This window comes from Scyliorhinus torazame, chromosome 3 (assembly GCF_047496885.1).
Source record: "Scyliorhinus torazame isolate Kashiwa2021f chromosome 3, sScyTor2.1, whole genome shotgun sequence".
Lineage (NCBI taxonomy): Eukaryota > Metazoa > Chordata > Chondrichthyes > Carcharhiniformes > Scyliorhinidae > Scyliorhinus > Scyliorhinus torazame.
The window spans coordinates 330,676,200-330,693,411 of NC_092709.1; the positions used below are offsets into that span (position 1 = coordinate 330,676,200).

Here is a 17,212-nt window from a genome sequence, read left to right on the forward strand (position 1 = left end):
AGTGCCACTTGATAGCATTGTCGATGACTCCTTCCATCACTTTGTTGATGATGAAGAGTAGACTAACAGGGCAGTAATTGACTGGGTTGTATTTGTCCTGTCTCTTGTGTACAGGACATACCTGGGCCATTTTCCACATTACCGGGTAGATGCTATTGTTGTAGCTGTACTGGAACAGCTTGGCTAGGGGTATGCCAGACCATGAGGTTGCAGATTGTGGTTGAATACAATTCTGCTGCTACTAATGGCCCACAGCGCCTCATAGATGCCCAGTCTGGAGTTGCTCGATCTTTTCGAAGTCTATCTTATTTAGCACGGTGGTAGAGCCACACAACATGATGGAGGGTATCCACAATGTGAAGACGGGACTTTGTCTCCACAAGCACTGTACGGTGGTCACTTCTATCAATACTGTCATGGACAGGTGCATCTGCAGCAGGCAGTTTGGGGAGGAGGTGGTCAAATCTGTTTTTCCTCTTGTTGGTCCCCTCACCACCTGCTGCAGTCCCAGTCTAGTAGCTATGTCCTTTAGGACCTGAGCAGCTCGGTCTGTGGTGGTACTACCAAGCCATTCTTGATAATGGACATTGACGTCACCCATCCATAGCATATTCTGAGCCCTTGCTGCCCTCGGCAGAACAAAGAAAAGTACAGCATAGGAACAGGCCCTTTGGCCCTCCAAGCCTGTGCTGACCATGCTGCCCGTCTACCCTAAAACCTTCAATACTTCCAGGGTCCGCATCCCTCTATTCCCATTCTATTCATGTATTTGTCAAGATGACCCTTAAACTTCACCATCATACTTGCTTCCACCACCTCCCCGGCAGTGAGTTCCAGACACCCGCCACCCTCTGTGCAAAAAAACTTTCCTCGCACATTGATGCTAAAACTTTGAATATATTCAAGAGGCAGCTGGATATAGCACTTGGGGAGAATGGGATCAAAGGCTATGGGGAGAAAGCAGGATTAGGCTATTGAGTTGGATGATCAGCCATGATCGTGATGAATGGCGGAGCAGGCTCGAAGGGCCAAAAGGCCTCCTCCTGCTCCTATCTTCTACGTATCTATGTATCTCTAAACTTTGCCTCTTGCACCGTATACCTATCTCCCCTAGTAATTGACTTTCCACCCTGGGAAAAAGCTTCTGATTATCCACTTTGCCCATGCCCCTCAAAATTTTGTAGACTTCTATCAGGTCACTCCTCAACCTCTGCCATTCTAGTAAGGACAAACCGAGTTTATCCAACCTCCCCTAGCCAATGCCCTCCATCCCAGACATCTTAGTAAATCTCTTCTGTACCCTCTCCAAAGCCTTCACATTCTTTTGGTAGTGTGGCCTAACTAAGGTTCTGTGCAGCTGTAACATGAGTTACCAATTTCCATACTCGAGTACTGATTCATCAGCTAACGGTGACTGAATCGTGGTAATCGGCAGGAGGTTTCCTTGCCCAGGTTTTAACCTGAAGCCATGACTTCATGGGGTCCAGAGTCCTGCCAGTGAGACAGGACATACCCAGGAATGGTGATAGTAGTGTCTGCGACATTGTCTGTAAGGTAGGATTCTGTGAGTATGACTATCGGCTGTTGCTTAATTAGTCTGTGAGAGACCTCTCCCAACTTTGGCATAAGATGTTAGTAAGGAGGACTTTGCAGGGTCGGCAGGGCTGGGTTTACCGTTGTCATTTCCGGTGCCTGGGTCGATGCCAGGTGGTCAGATTTCATTCCTTTTTGTGCTTTCTTAGTGGTCGAATACAACCGAGTGGCTTGTGAGGCCATTTCCTTCCCTAAAGGACATTAGTGAACCAGATGGGTTTTTACAACAATCAACAATGTTTCATGGTCATCATTAGACTTTTAATTCTAGATATTTTACTGAGTTAAATTCCATGACCTGCCATGGTGGGATTTGAACCCGGGTCCCCTGATCATTATCCTGAGTCTCTCGATCGCTAGTCCAGCAACAGTACCACTATGCCATAGCCTTGTTAACATACAAATGAGGAGGCCATTTGGCCACTCAAGGAGCCACTCCATGAGTCAATGAGATCATGGCTGATCTGATTGTGGCCTCAATTCCATATTCTTACCTACCCCCTTTGATTCCCTTGTTAGCTGAGAATCTATCTACCTCTGACTTTAAAATATTCAATGACACTTCCTTTGAACACTCACTAGGAAAGAGAGTTCTAAGGGTTCATGACCCTCAGAGAAAAAAATTCTAGTCTCCCATCTTAAATGGGAATCTCCTTATTTTTAAACCATGTCCTTAACTTATAGCCTCTCCTACAAGGGGAAATATCTGATCAGTATCAACCGTGTCAAGTCCCCTCTTGATCGTATCTGTTTCAATAAGATCATCTCTCATCTTTCTAAACTCCAAAGGTTACAGGCCCAGCCTGCCCAACCTTACCTCATAAGATAACACCCTGCACCCCAACTATCATTCATAGAGGCATACAGTACAGAAGAGACCCTACGGCCCATCAGATTAGGTGGGGTTAAAGGGTTACTGGTGGGGGAGCAGGCTTAGGTTGGGTGCTCTTTCAGAGGATCGGTACAGACCTGTGGGCCGAACGGGCTCCTTTTGCACTGTAGACATTTTATGATTCTACGTCTACACTGACAAAACTCCATTAAATCTATAGTAATCTCACTTTGCGGCACTTAGCACGTAGCCTTGTGTGTTATGACATTTCATGTGCTCATCCAAGTACTTGTTTAATGTTGAGGTTCTACTATTTCTACTACCCTCCCAGATAGTGTATTCCAGAATCCTACCACCATCTGGTGAAATTTATTTTCCTCAAATCCCCTCTAAACCTCCTGCTCCCTTGATACTGACCCTTCCGTTAAGGGGAACAGCTGCTTCTTATCCACACTGTCCATACTCCTCAATCTTACACCCCTCAACCCGGTCCCCTTATCTTCCACAGAGTTTCCTCGTGTTCTCCCATTCACCGAATAATCCCTTTTGTTCATCACCTCTCACTTTTCAGGGTTAAATTCCACCTGCCACTGATCTGTCCACCTGCCCAACCCGTCTTCCTGCAATCCAAGAGTGAATTCTGAGCTGTTTCTAATGCATTTATATATTTTCTTAAATAAAGTGGCCAAACCCTGCACAGTTCACCAGATACGGTCTCACCAGGGCCCTGTCCAACTGAAGCAAAACATCCCTATTTCTATATTCTATTCCCCTTGCAATAAATGACAACATTCCAGTTGCCTTCCTAATCATAGATCATAGAATTTACAGTGCAGAAGGAGGCCATTCGGCCCATCGAGTCTGCACCGACTCTTGGAAAGAGCACCCAACCCAAGGTCAACACCTCCACCCTATCCCCATAATCCAGGAACCCCACCCAACACTAAGGGCAATTTTGGACACTAAGGGCAATTTATCATGGCCAATCCCACCTAACCTGCACATCTTTGGACTGTGGGAGGAAACCGGAGCACCCGGAGGAAACCCACGCACACACGGGGAGGATGTGCAGACTCCGCACAGACAGTGACCCAAGCCGGAATCGAACCTGGGACCCTGGAGCTGTGAAGCAATTGTGCTACCCACAATGCTACCATGCTGCCCTACATAATAACCTTTTGTAATTCCTGTACCAGGACACCGAGAAGAGTTCTGCAATCTTTCCCTATTTAAATAATATGCTGAATTTCTATTCTTCCTAACAAAGTGGACATATTCACATTTCCCACATTATATTCCATCTGCCAAATTTTTGCCCAATCACTTAACCTATCTATATTCCTTTGCAGACTCCTTATGTCTTCTTCAGAATTTAGATTCCTACCCATCTTAGCACAGTGGGCTAAGCAGCTGGCTTGTAATTCAGCATGGACCACATTCGGCATGGACCACATATGAAGTTGAAAAACAGCTGCTACTAGTTTGCATACACCTCAATTTGTGGATAGAATTTGTTGGGGGTTTCTAACTGCGAGCTATTCACGAGTAAGATTGTAGTGCCAAGGGCAATTCTTTGCAAAGCTCCATTAAAATTCAACTGGACCAAACCAAACTGAAACATCAACACAAATAGAATTGGACCCTCAACATTTGCAGGGTGAGTGTGAACCAGAGGTTGCGGTTTAAACACACCTATCACACAATATAGTATTTCACCAAAGATATTAAATTCTAGATGGTGCTGAGCACAGAGTTCATCTGCTCAATTTACGATGCAGCCACTATTATAGAAACTAACAATGTGGAATGTTGACACATTTGCATTGGTTTGGTGGTAGAGGACTTATCAATGTGCTTTGAAATGAACACTGCGACCGACTCAACACTTTCACTGCACAATAGATACTGTTTTGGCAACTCCAGGTTATCAGCTGAACTTGTGCACTGCTTTCTAAAGGACAAATAGTATCAGCAATAATTACAAAATTCTGCAAACATGTACATTTTGATTCAGCTGAGTGAAAATGGATTGCGGATTTTAAAAATCAGCAAGGCATTTTATACAAATCAGATATAGATGACTAACCTGAAAAACGTGACGAAGAACTGCACAAGGTCCATGAAGTTGCTGTGCTGAGAAAAGGCAATCTACAGAGAAAAAGGGATACACAAAATTTTAAATAAAGCTAACAAATAAATGGAATACGTTATGACCATAAAGATAGTACTTAACTGAATTTTGCAGTTAATTGAATTCAGTGTACTCTCTCTGACTAAGAACAGACTCTAGGATTATAATGATCAGGACTCCACGTAACATTAAGATAATTTCACTGATCTCATTCCCAGCAATGAACCGGGCTGGAGAGTTGGGGATATGACTACAACACTGTTTTCTCTTTAATGTGACTTCTGGTGGTGGTGAAAGGTCAGTGAAAATGTGCTATTTTTTGGAGAAGTTGATTGCGATTAATGAATATTTTCATGGTTTCTGAAGCTGCTATGTTAACAGTATTAACTTACACCTGCCCAGAGTCAAACAAATGAAAGATAATCAAGGGTTAAAAAGACCTGGAATACGCTAAATTAATTTTTTCTACAACTGTCAGTCATGAGGATTAAACATGGCCACCCTTGACCAATTCAATTGAGAGTTCAGTCGCATCCAAAAAGTGCACTGTATTTTCAATATGCAATTTGGTCCGCAGTAAGGATCACTACCCCTTAGGCAGAAGTCTTCCTTTTAAATGAATAACAATTTCTATTTAGCAAATTCTTTTCTTCTATAAAATGGATCGTTTGCCTGTAGCCATCCACTGACCTTTTCAAATACTTACACAACATTTTTGTTAATGTCATAAATCATTTAACATGGTGAGATAGTGATAATGTTAATCTCCTGCCTTTTTGAAATAGTTCCCATTGAACTATACAAATTTATAGATAGGAGGCCATTCCACCCCATTGTGGCTGTATTAGCTCTCCTATGAGAACGACTCTATTCCCACTTTTCTCTCCAAAGTATCTCTCTGTTTGATCAAACAAGTGGAACTGTTCAATATTCAAGTAGGACCACAACATCAAATGTTATGTCCATGATTAGATGCAACAGTGATGCACAATCATGACAGAATTAAAATCCAATCATTCTGAAACTATTGTCTATCTGGAACACAAATACATAAAACAGCAGCTGACAGTCAGAGTTCAATGTAAGTTGGGTACATAATATTGCATATTTCCAATTACAATAATTCAAATAAATAGAGACTGCAGTATGAGCATTTAATACAGTGGAAAATGGTTAAGCATGACATTTAACTGAGTAAAATGCTTCAGTGCTTTAAAACAAACCTATGAATAGAGTATAAATGTACCGCAGATCTTACCTCTTCAACATCCATAACATTGCTTCACAGAAAAGATTTTAAGCATTCTCCTGTTCCAAAAAAGTGCAGCCCCGAATTGCTTTACAACTTTTGCAAGAAAACAACCACCCAATTATCGCACAACTAGCACAAAGGGCAGCAACAAGACATGTAATTCAGAAGAATATGAATATGAAGATAATGACAGTGACACATATTGTAACTTGAATTGAAGCACTGCATTAGAAGCCCAAATGAAGTTTTAAAATGCTGTTGAGAGATAAGTGAAAAGTAGCGATAAGACCGGCTGGAAAATTATCAGGCGCACTCGATAAAACTCTCAAAAGCTAAGTGCGAGACAGAATAACAAAAATTGCATTTGTTCCTTTCAGGAAATTCAACGCCTTTCTATGAACCTTCTGTTTCCTTTCCTGATAAGTGTGCTGCAGTACAAGGTTTAACTCTTTCATAACGGAGGACAAAAAACTCCCCACAAAACTGGTTTAGATGCAAGGAGCCTATTATTTTACTTGCAGAATAACAATCCTTTGGTCTTTCCATTCCAGCTCCCACTTCAAGTACAAGCTGGTGGATGATACATCTCGGCCTCGCTAATGCCCCAGCATCAATTCAACTCATTCCACGTCATATCAAGGAATGGATGAAGGCCCTGGACACAGTAACGGTGCCGGGCCTTGACAACATCTCAACAGTAGTTCTGAAGATTTGTGCTCCAGAATTAGGCACTGCCTGAGCTAAACTGTTCCAGTACAGCTACAACATTAACAATTACCTAACAACGTTGAAAACTGCCCTAGTATGTTCTGTCGACAAAAGGAGGAAAAATCCAATCCAGCCAATTACCGCCCAGTCTACTCTCAATCAAAGTGATGGAAGATGCCGTCAAGAGTGCGAGCAAGTGACACCAACTCACCAGCAACCTGCTCATTGATGCAGTTTACACTCTGCCAGGGCCACTCACCTCTAAACCTTGGCCCAAACAGGGACAAAAGAGATAAATTCCAGAAGGGATGTGAGAGTGACTACTCTTCACATCAAGGTCGCACTTGACTGAGTGCAGCATCATGGAGTCCTAGCAAAATTGATTTAAACCGGGGGGGAAACTCGACACTGGTTAGAGTCATTTTTGGCCCAAAGAAAGATGATTGTGGTTGTTGGAGGCCAATCATCTCAGCCCAGAGCCTCACTGGAGTTCCGCAAAGTAATGTCCTAGGCAAAACCATCTTTAGCTGCTTCATCAATGGGCTTTTCTCCTTCAAAAAGTAAGGTGGGGATGTTCACTGATGATTGCACAGTATTTAGCACCATTTGCAATTCCTCAATCCACGTCCATATATAGAAAGGCCTAAACAATATTCAGATCTGGGCTAAGTGGCAAAGTAACACTCAATCTACACAAATGCCTACCCATAATGATCTCCAACAAGAGAGAATCTAACCATCTACCCTTGATGTTTGTCATGTGAGAGTACCTTTAAGAAATGGGTACTTAAGAAATGTACCTTTAAGAAATGGGTGTTTATAAATGGGTATGTATATAAATATCTGTATTGAGAGTGCGTTTAAGAAATGTGTGTTTATTACTGCAGTGGTGTCAGAGAGTGGGTGGAGCTGGGCTGTCTGTCAGCTTTTTACTTTCGTTTTTGAGCAGGCTGCAGGGTGTGTTTTAGTCTCGTTTTCAGAGCTGGATAGCTGCAGTCACAGCCAGGTGGTGTATGAATCGCTCTCTGTAATCTAAAGACTGTAAATCGAGCCTGGTGATTTAAAACTAATAACAGTAGTGACTTTAACCTGATGTGCTTCTGGCAAAATGGATGTTAAAAAGCAAAGCTTAAAGGATTACTTAGTGTTGTAATCTTTGGGGGTTGTATTTGAATTAATGGTTGCGAAGATGTTCACTGTATGTTTTAAAAAGGTTAACTTGAGTTCATAGAATAAACATTGTTTTGCTTTAAAAAAATACTTTTCCATTTCTGCTGAACCACACCTGTAGAGTGGGCCGTGTGCTCCCCATACCACAATCTAGTAAAAGTTGTGGGTCAGGGGAATTCCATGATACACTTTGGGGTTCTCTAATCCCTGGCCCATAACATGTTTAACAACATTACCACTGCTGAATGCTACAGCATCAACATCCTGGGAGATACCATTGACCAGAAACCCAACTACAACAGCCATTTAAATACTATGGCAACAAGGTCATGGGGAAGGAACTCTTCAGTAACTAATCTTCTGACTCCCTGAAGCCACAAACCAACTACAAGATACAGGAGAGGAGTGTGATAGAATACCCTCCACATGCCTGGATTAATGTAGCCCTGTCAACACTCAAGAAGCTGGACAACACCCAAGACAAAGCAGCCATTTAATTGGCACCCCGTCCACCACCTTGAATATTCACTCCCTCCACTATCGGTGCACAGTAAGAGCAAGTGTGTACCTTCCAAAAGATGCATTGCAGCAACCCACCAAGGTTGTGGCAAGATATCAAATAGACTGCTCAGGTGGGCAAAAGTGGCAAATGGGATTCAACCTAAACAAGTGTGAGGTGATACTTTGGGGAGGTCAACCAAGTCAACTGAAAGCACAATAAATGGGAGGATACTAAGAAATGTAGAAGGCGTGAGGAACCTTGAAGTGAATGTCCACAGATCCCTGAACGTAGGACAGGTTAATAAGTAGTTAAGAAGGCTGATAAATCATTTCATTTATTAGCCGATGTATAGAAAATAAGAACAGGGAGGTTTGCTGGAACTACATAAAACATTAGTTAGGCCACAACTTGAGCACTGTGTGCAGTTCTGGTCCCTTCGTTACAGACAGGGTGAAAATGCATTAGACAGGAGACAGAGGAGATTTATGAGGATGTTTCCGAGAATGGAAAATTACAGCTATGAGGAAAGATTGATAGGCTTGGATTGTTTTCCTTGGAACTGAGGACGCTGAAGGGAGATTTGATTGAGATGTACAAAATTGTGAGGAGCCTGTATAGAGACGATGGAAAGGATCTATTTACTTTCAAAGAGTTCAATGACTAGGGGGCATATGATTTAATGTTATTAGTAGAAAGATTATCAGGGAGATGAGGTGAAAAGAAAACTCACCTAAAGGGTTGTGGGGCTCTGGAACTCAGAGCCTGAAAGAGCAGTAGAGGCAGAAACCCTTAACTTATTTAAAGGTGTCTGGACATGGACTTCCAGTGGTGGCCATGGAGTGAGTGGTCACACACAGGGCAGCTGCTGCTTAAAGGCACAGAAAAGAGTTAGTTTTACCCGATACTGGTAGAACTTTAATTAAAAGGCGTAGGTGAATGTTGGGAGTAATTTTCCCCCCTGGAGTGGTTTGTCTGCTGGTTCTCAAACCCGGCAGAAAACAGAGAGACCTGCTGAAGAGTTGGAGCAGGCCTGTACTGCAGCAGCAGACACTGTAAACATGCAGGGGAAGGGCTGATGCAAGCTGGCAGGCCCCATCAGGAATTGATGGTTTTTATTGAGGCTGAATTCCGGCAGCAGAGGAAGGAAATGCAAGAGGATTGCTCAAAGGCCATCGAAGGAGCTATGGCACCCTTGGAGAGTTTTTTGGAACGGATGGAAAGGTGTCTGGGCATGCCCCTCAACTTCTGTAACCTGTCGCACTCCAGACCAAATATAGCAAAGTGGGACTAAGCTGGGTGGTTCATTTTTTGACTGGCACAGACATCATGGGGAAAGTGGCCTCTTTCAGTGACATGAACTTTCTATGATTCTATGGTAGTACATTCCAAATCACTACCACCGAGAAGGACAAGGGCTGCAGACACATGGGAAGACAACCATCACCTGGAGGTTCCCCTCCAATTCACGCTGGCTTGGAAATATATCGCCATGCCTTCACTGCCGCGGGGTCCAAATCTTCAAGCTTCCTTCCTCACAGCACTGTGGGTGTACCGACAGCACATGGGTTGCAGAATGCAGCTCACCACCACCTTCTCAGGACAATTAGGGATGGGCAATAAATGCTGGCCTGGCCAGCGATGACACCCACATCAAAGAATGAATAGAAGAAAGTCTGTACCTCAACTCTTATTCACCAACTTAGTTCCATATCCTATGATAGAACTAACCAAAATTTATTGATCTCCATCATGAAAATTTTTATTGGCCCAGTATTCAGCCAGGTTAGTTCCTGTTTGGGTGAAAACATGGCAGATTTTACTCTTAAAGAGTGCAGCACCCGAGAAGGCATCTTAGGTCTTTGTTAGAAACACAAACAATTAAAATAGGAGTAGGCCATTCGGCCCCTCAAGCCTGCCCCACCATTCAATATGATAGTGGTTCATCCCCATCTCAGCATCAGACACCAGAGACCCACTCTCCACATTCCTGGATGCCTTTTGTATCCAGAAACCTATTTCCTTCTCAAATACATTCAGTGACTTGGCCTCCACAGCCTTCCATGGTAGAAAATTCCACAGGTTCACCACCCTCGACAAAGTTTCTCCTCATCTCAATCCTAAATGTATCCTTTTTTTTTTTAAATTTAGAGGACCCAATTCTTTTTTTCAATTAAGGGGCAATTTAGCATGGCCAATTCACCAACCTTGCATATCTTTTTGGGTTGTGGGGTAAGACCCACGCAGACAGGGGAGAATGTACAAACTCCACCAAGAGTGATCCAGGGGCCGGAGTCGAACCCGGGTCCTCGGCACCGTGAGGCAGCAGTGCTAACCACTGCGTCACCCTGCTGCCTTGCCTAGCCTGTATCCTCAGACTGTGACCCCTTGTTCTAGCCAGAGGAAGTAACATCCTTGCATCCAGCCCTGTCAGAACAATATACATTTCAAAGAGATTCCCCCTCATTCTTCTGAATTCCAGTGAATAAAGACTCAGTCGACCCAATCTCTGCTCATACGTCAACCTTATCATCCAAGCAATCAGTCTGGCGAACCTTTGTTGCACTCCGTCTATAGCAAGTATATCCTTTCTTAGATAAGGAGACCAAAACATACAAAATGCTCCTGGTGTGGTCTCACCAAGTCTCTGTACAGCTGCATAAGACATCTTGCTCCTGTACTCAAGTCCTCTTGCAATGAAGGTCAACATGCAATTTGCCTTCCTAATCGCTTGCTACAGCTGCATGCTTGCTTTCAGTGACTGGAGTACAAGGTCAGACAGGTTCCTTTGCACATCAACATTTGCCAATCTATCACCATTTTAATAATACTCTGCCATTCTTTTTTCCCGAATTAAGTGGCAAATCTCTCATTTCTTCACATCATACCGTATAAGACCATAAGACATAGGAGCGGAAGTAAGGCCATTCGGCCCATCGAGTCCACTCCACCATTCAATCATGGCTGATTTCAACTCCATTTACCCGCTCTCTCTCCATAGCCCTTACTTCCTCGAGAAATCAAGAATTTATCAACTTCTGTCTTAAAGACACTCAACGTCCTGGCCTCCACCGCCCTCTGTGGCAATGAATTCCACAGACCCACCACTCTCTGGCTGAAGAATTTTCTCCTCATCTGTATTACCTCATGGTGAGGGGTAAGTGCCATATTATTATTATATATATTTTTTTATTTATTAACCAGATCTTGGTTGGAGGTTAGAGGGATGGCAGGGAAGGTAGTGCAATGTTCCTCCTGCAGGATGTTTGAGGTGAGGGATGCCGTTAGTGTCCCTGCTGATTTTACCTGCAGGAAGTGCAGCCATCTCCAGCTCCTCCAAGACCGAGTTAGGGAACTGGAGCTGGAGTTGGAAGAACTTCGGATCATTCGGGAGGCAGAGGGGGTCATAGATAGCAGCTTCAGGGAATTATTTACACCAAAGATTGGAGATAGATGGGTAACTGTAAGAGGGACTGGGAAGAAGCAGTCAGTGCAGGGATCCCCTGCGGTCGTTTCTCTGAGTAACAAGTATACCGCTTTGGATACTTGTGGGGGGGGGGGACTTACCAGGGGTAAGCCATGGGGTACGGGCCTCTGGCACGGAGTCTGTCCCTGTTGCTCAGAAGGGAAGGGGGGAGAGGAACAGAGCATTAGTAATTGGGGACTCGATAGTCAGGGGCACAGATAGGAGATTTTGTGGGAGCGAGAGAGACTCACGTTTGGTATGTTGCCTCCCAGGTGCAAGGGTACGTGATGTCTCGGATCGTGTTTTCTGGGTCCTTAAGGGGGAGGGGGAGCAGCCCCAAGTCGTGGTCCACATTGGCACTAACGACATAGGTAGGAAAGGGGACAAGGATGTCAGGCAGGCTTTCAGGGAGCTAGGATGGAAGCTCAGAACTAGAACAGACAGAGTTGTTATCTCTGGGTTGTTGCCCGTGCCACGTGATAATGAGATGAGGAATAGGAAGAGAGAGCAATTAAACACGTGGCTACAGGGATGGTGCAGGCGGGAGGGATTCAGATTTCTGGATAACTGGGGCGCTTTCTGGGGAAGGTGGGACCTCTACAGACAGGATGGTCTACATCTGAACCAGAGGGGCACAAATATCCTGGGGGGGGAGATTTGCTAGTGCCCTTTGGGGGGGGGGGGGTTTAAACTAATGCAACAGGGGCATGAGAACCTGGATTGTAGTTTTAGGGTACGAGAGATTGAGAGTATAGAGGTCAGGAGCACAGATTTGACTTCGCAGGAGGGGGCCAGGGTTCTGGTAGGTGGTTTGAAGTGTGTCTACTTCAATGCCAGGAGTATACGAAACAAGGTAGGGGAACTGGCAGCATGGGTTGGTACCTGGGACTTCGATGTTGTGGCCATTTCGGAGACATGGATAGAGCAGGGACAGGAACAGTTGTTGCAGGTTCCGGGGTTTAGGTGTTTTAGTAAGCTCAGAGGAGGAGGCAAAAGAGGGGGAGGTGTGGCGCTGCTAGTCAAAAACAGTATTACGGTGGCGGAGAGGATGCTAGATGGGGACTCTTCTTCTGAGGTAGTATGGGCTGAGGTTAGAAACAGGAAAGGAGAGGTCACCCTGTTGGGAGTTTTCTATAGGCCTCCAAATAGTTCTAGGGATGTGGAGGAAAGGATGACGAAGATGATTCTGGATAAGAGCGAAAGTAACAGGGTAGTTATCATGGGAGACTTTAACTTTCCAAATATTGACTGGAAAAGATATAGTTTGAGTATATTAGATGGGTTGTTCTTTGTACAATGTGTGCAGGAGGGTTTCCTGACACAATATGTTAACAGGCCACCAAGAGGAGAGGCCACATTGGATTTGGTTTTGGGTAATGACCCAGGCCAGGTGTTAGATTTGGAGGTAGGTGAGCACTTTGGGGACAGTGAGCACAATTCGGTGACGTTTACGTTAGTGATGGAAAGGGATAAGTATACCCCGCAGGGCAAGAGTTATAGCTGGGGGAAGGGCAATTATGATGCCATTGGACATGACTTGGGTGGGGGGGGGGGGGGAGGGGGGGGGGGGAGATAGGTTGGAGACGTAGGCTGCAAGTGTTGGGCACACTGGATATGTGGAGCTTGTTTAAGGAACAGCTACTGCGTGGTCTTGATACGTACGTACCGGTCAGGCAGGGAGGAAGGCGTCGAGCGAGGGAACCGTGGTTTACCAAAGAAGTGGAATCTCTTGTTAAGAGGAAGAAGGAGACCTATGTGAAGATGAGGAGTGAAGTTTCAGTTGGGGCGCTTGATAGTTACAAGGTAGCGAGGAAGGATCTAAAGAGAGAGCTAAGACGAGCAAGGAGGGGACATGAGAAGTATTTGGCAGGATCAAGGGAAACCCAAAAGCTTTCTATAGGTATGTCAGGAATAAAAGAATGACTAGGGTAAGAGTAGGGCCAGTCAAGGACAGGGATGGGAAGTTGTGTGTGGAGTCTGAAGAGATAGGCGAGATACTAAATGAATATTTTTCGTCAGTATTCACTCAGGAAAAAGATAATGTTGTGGAGGAGAATGCTGAGACCCAGTCTAATAGAATAGATGGCATTGAGGTACGTAGGGAAGAGGTGTTGGCAATTCTGGACAGGCTGAAAATAGATAAGTCCCCAGGGCCTGATGGGATTTATCCTAGGATTCTCTGGGAAGCCAGGGAAGAGATTGCTGGGCCTTTGGCTTTGATTTTTATGTCATCATTGGCTACAGGAATAGTGCCAGAGGACTGGAGGATAGCAAATGTGGTCCCGTTATTCAAGAAGGGGAGTAGAGACAACCCCGGCAACTATAGACCGGTGAGCCTCACGTCTGCTGTGGGTAAAGTCTTGGAGGGGATTATAAGAGACAAGATTTATAATCATCTAGATAGGAATAATATGATTAGGGATAGTCAGCATGGCTTTGTGAAGGGTAGGTCATGCCTCACAAACCTTATCGAGTTCTTCGAGAAGGTGACTGAACAGGTAGACGAGGGTAGAGCAGTTGATGTGGTATATATGGATTTCAGTAAAGCGTTTGATAAGGTTCCCCACGGTAGGCTATTGTAAAAAATACGGAGGCTGGGGATTGAGGGTGATTTAGAGATGTGGATCAGAAATTGGCTAGCTGAAAGAAGACAGAGGGTGGTGGTTGATGGGGAATGTTCAGAATGGAGTACAGTCACAAGTGGAGTACCACAAGGATCTGTTCTGGGGCCGTTGCGGTTTGCAATTTTTATCAATGACCTAGAGGAGGGCGCAGAAGGGTGGGTGAGTAAATTTGCAGACGACACTAAAGTTGGTAGTGTTGTCGACAGTGCGGAAGGATGTAGCAGGTTACAGAAAGACATAGATAAGCTGCAGAGCTGGGCTGAGAGGTGGCAAATGGAGGTTAATGTAGAGAAGTGTGAGGTGATTCACTTTGGAAGGAACAGGAATGCGGAATATTTGGCTAATGGTAAAGTTCTTGGAAGTGTGGATGAGCAGAGGGATCTAGGTGTCCATGTACATAGATCCCTGAAAGTTGCCACCCAGGTTGATAGGGTTGTGAAGAAGGCCTATGGAGTGTTGGCCTTTATTGGTAGAGGGATTGAGTTCCGGAGTCATGAGGTCATGTTGCAGCTGTACAAAACTCTGGTACGGCCGCATTTGGAGTATTGCGTACAGTTCTGGTCACCGCATTATAGGAAGGACGTGGAAGCTTTGGAGCGGGTGCAGAGGAGATTTACCAGGATGTTGCCTGGTATGGAGGGAAAATCTTATGAGGAAAGGCTGATGGACTTGAGGTTGTTTTCGTTAGAGAGAAGGTTAAGAGGAGACTTAATAGAGGCATACAAAATGATCAGGGGGTTAGATAGGGTGGACAGTGAGAGCCTTCTCCCGCGGATGGAAATGGCTAGCATGAGGGGATATAGCCTTAAACTGAGGGGTAATAGATTATAGGACAGAGGTCAGAGGTAGGTTCTTTACGCAAAGAGTGGTGAGGCCGTGGAATGCCCTACCTGAAACAGTAGTGAACTCGCCAACATTGAGGGCATTTAAAAGGTTATTGGATAAGCATATGGATGATATTGGCATAGTGTAGGTTAGATGGCTTTTGTTTTTTGACTTCCCATGTCAGTGCAACATCGTGGGCCGAAGGGCCTGTACTGCGCTGTATCGTTCTATGTTCTATCTCTGTTCTAAAGTGACTCCCTTTTATTCTAAGGCTGTGCCCCCGGGTCCTAGTCTCCCCTGGCAATGGAAACAACTTCCCTACGTCCACCCTATCTAAGCCATTCATTATCTTGTAAGTTTCTATTAGATCTCCCCTCAACCTCCTAAACTCCAATGAATATAATCCCAGGATCCTCAGACGTTCATCGTATGTTAGGCCTACCATTCCTGGGATCATCCGTGTGAATCTCCGCTGGACCCGCTCCAGTGCCAGTATGTCCTTCCTGAGGTGTGGGGCCCAAAATTGCTCACAGTATTCTAAATGGGGCCTAACTAATGCTTTATAAAGCTTCAGAAGTACATCCCTGCTTTTATATTCCAAGCCTCTCGAGATGAATGACAACATTGCATTTGCTTTCTTAATTACGGACTCAACCTGCAAGTTTACCTTTAGAGAATCCTGAACTAGGACACCCAAGTCCCTTTGCACTTCAGCATTATGAATTTTGTCGCCGTTTAGAAAATAGTCCATGTCTCTATTCTTTTTTCCAAAGTGCAAGACCTCGCCCTTGCCCACGTTGAATTTCATCAGCCATTTCTTGGACCACTCTCCTAAACTGTCTAAATCTTTCTGCAGCCTCCTCACCTCCTCCATACTACCTGCCCCTCCACCTATCTTTGTATCATCGGCAAACCTAGCCAGAATGCCCCCAGTCCCGTCATCTAGATCGTTAATATATAAGGAGAACAGCTGTGGGCCCAACACTGAACCCTGCGGGACACCACTCGTCACCGGTTGCCATTCCGAAAAATAACCTTTTATCCCAACTCTCTGCCTTCTGCCTGACAGCCAATCGTCAATCCATGTTAGTACCTTGCCTCGAATACCATGGGCCCTTATTTTACTCAGCAGTCTCCCGTGAGGCACCTTATCAAAGGCCTTTTGGAAGTCAAGATAGATAACATCCATTGGCTCTCCTTGGTCTAACCTATTTGTTATCTCTTCAAAGAACTCCAACAGGTTTGTCAGGCACGACCTCCCCTGACTAAATCCATGCTGACTTGTCCTAATCCGACCCTGCGCTTCCAAGAATTTAGAAATCTCATCCTTAACAATGGATTCTAGATTCTTGCCAACAACCGAGGTTAGGCTAATTGGCCTATAATTTTCCATCTTTTTCCTTGTTCCCTTCTTGAACAGGGGGGTTACAACAGCGATTTTCCAATCCTCTGGGACTTTCCCTGACTCCAGTGACTTTTGAAAGATCATAACTAACGCCTCCACTATTTCTTCAGCTATCTCCTTTAGAACTCTAGGATGTAGCCCATCTGGGCCCGGAGATTTACCAATTTTTAGGCCTTGTAGTTTCTCTAGCACTTTCTCCTTTGTGATGGCTACCATATTCAACTCTGCCCCCTGACTCTCCGGAATTGTTGGGATATTGCTCATGTCTTCTACTGTGAAGACTGACGCAAAGTACTTATTTAGTTCCTCAGCTTTTTCCTCATCTCCCATCACAAAATTACCAGCGTCATTTTGGAGCGGCCCAATGTCTACTTTTGCCTCCCGTTTGTTTTTAATGTATTTAAAGAAACTTTTACTATCATTCCTAATGTTACTGGCTAGCCTACCTTCATATTTGATCCTCTCTTTCCTTATTTCTCTCTTTGTTATCCTCTGTTTGTTTTTGTAGCCTTCCCAATCTTCTGACTTCCCACTACTCTTTGCCACATTATAGGCTTTCTCTTTTGCTTTGATGCATTCCCTAACTTCCTTTGTCAGCCATGGCTGCCTAATCCCCCCTGATAACCTTTCTTTTCTTTGGGATGAACCTCTGTACTGTGTCCTCAATTACTCCCAGAAACTCCTGCCATTGCTGTTCTACTGTCTTT

At 44.6% G+C, this 17,212-nt stretch overlaps 1 protein-coding gene across 1 annotated transcript in view; it reads right to left on the reverse strand.

The window, feature by feature from the left end:
* atrn (attractin) overlaps window positions 1-17,212 on the reverse strand; it is a 471,138-nt gene that overhangs the window by 163,706 nt on the left and 290,220 nt on the right. The window contains exon 25 of the mRNA XM_072497666.1: window positions 4,512-4,573. Coding sequence (XP_072353767.1) covers window positions 4,512-4,573 — 62 coding nt within the window. The remainder of the gene's footprint in view (window positions 1-4,511; window positions 4,574-17,212) is intronic.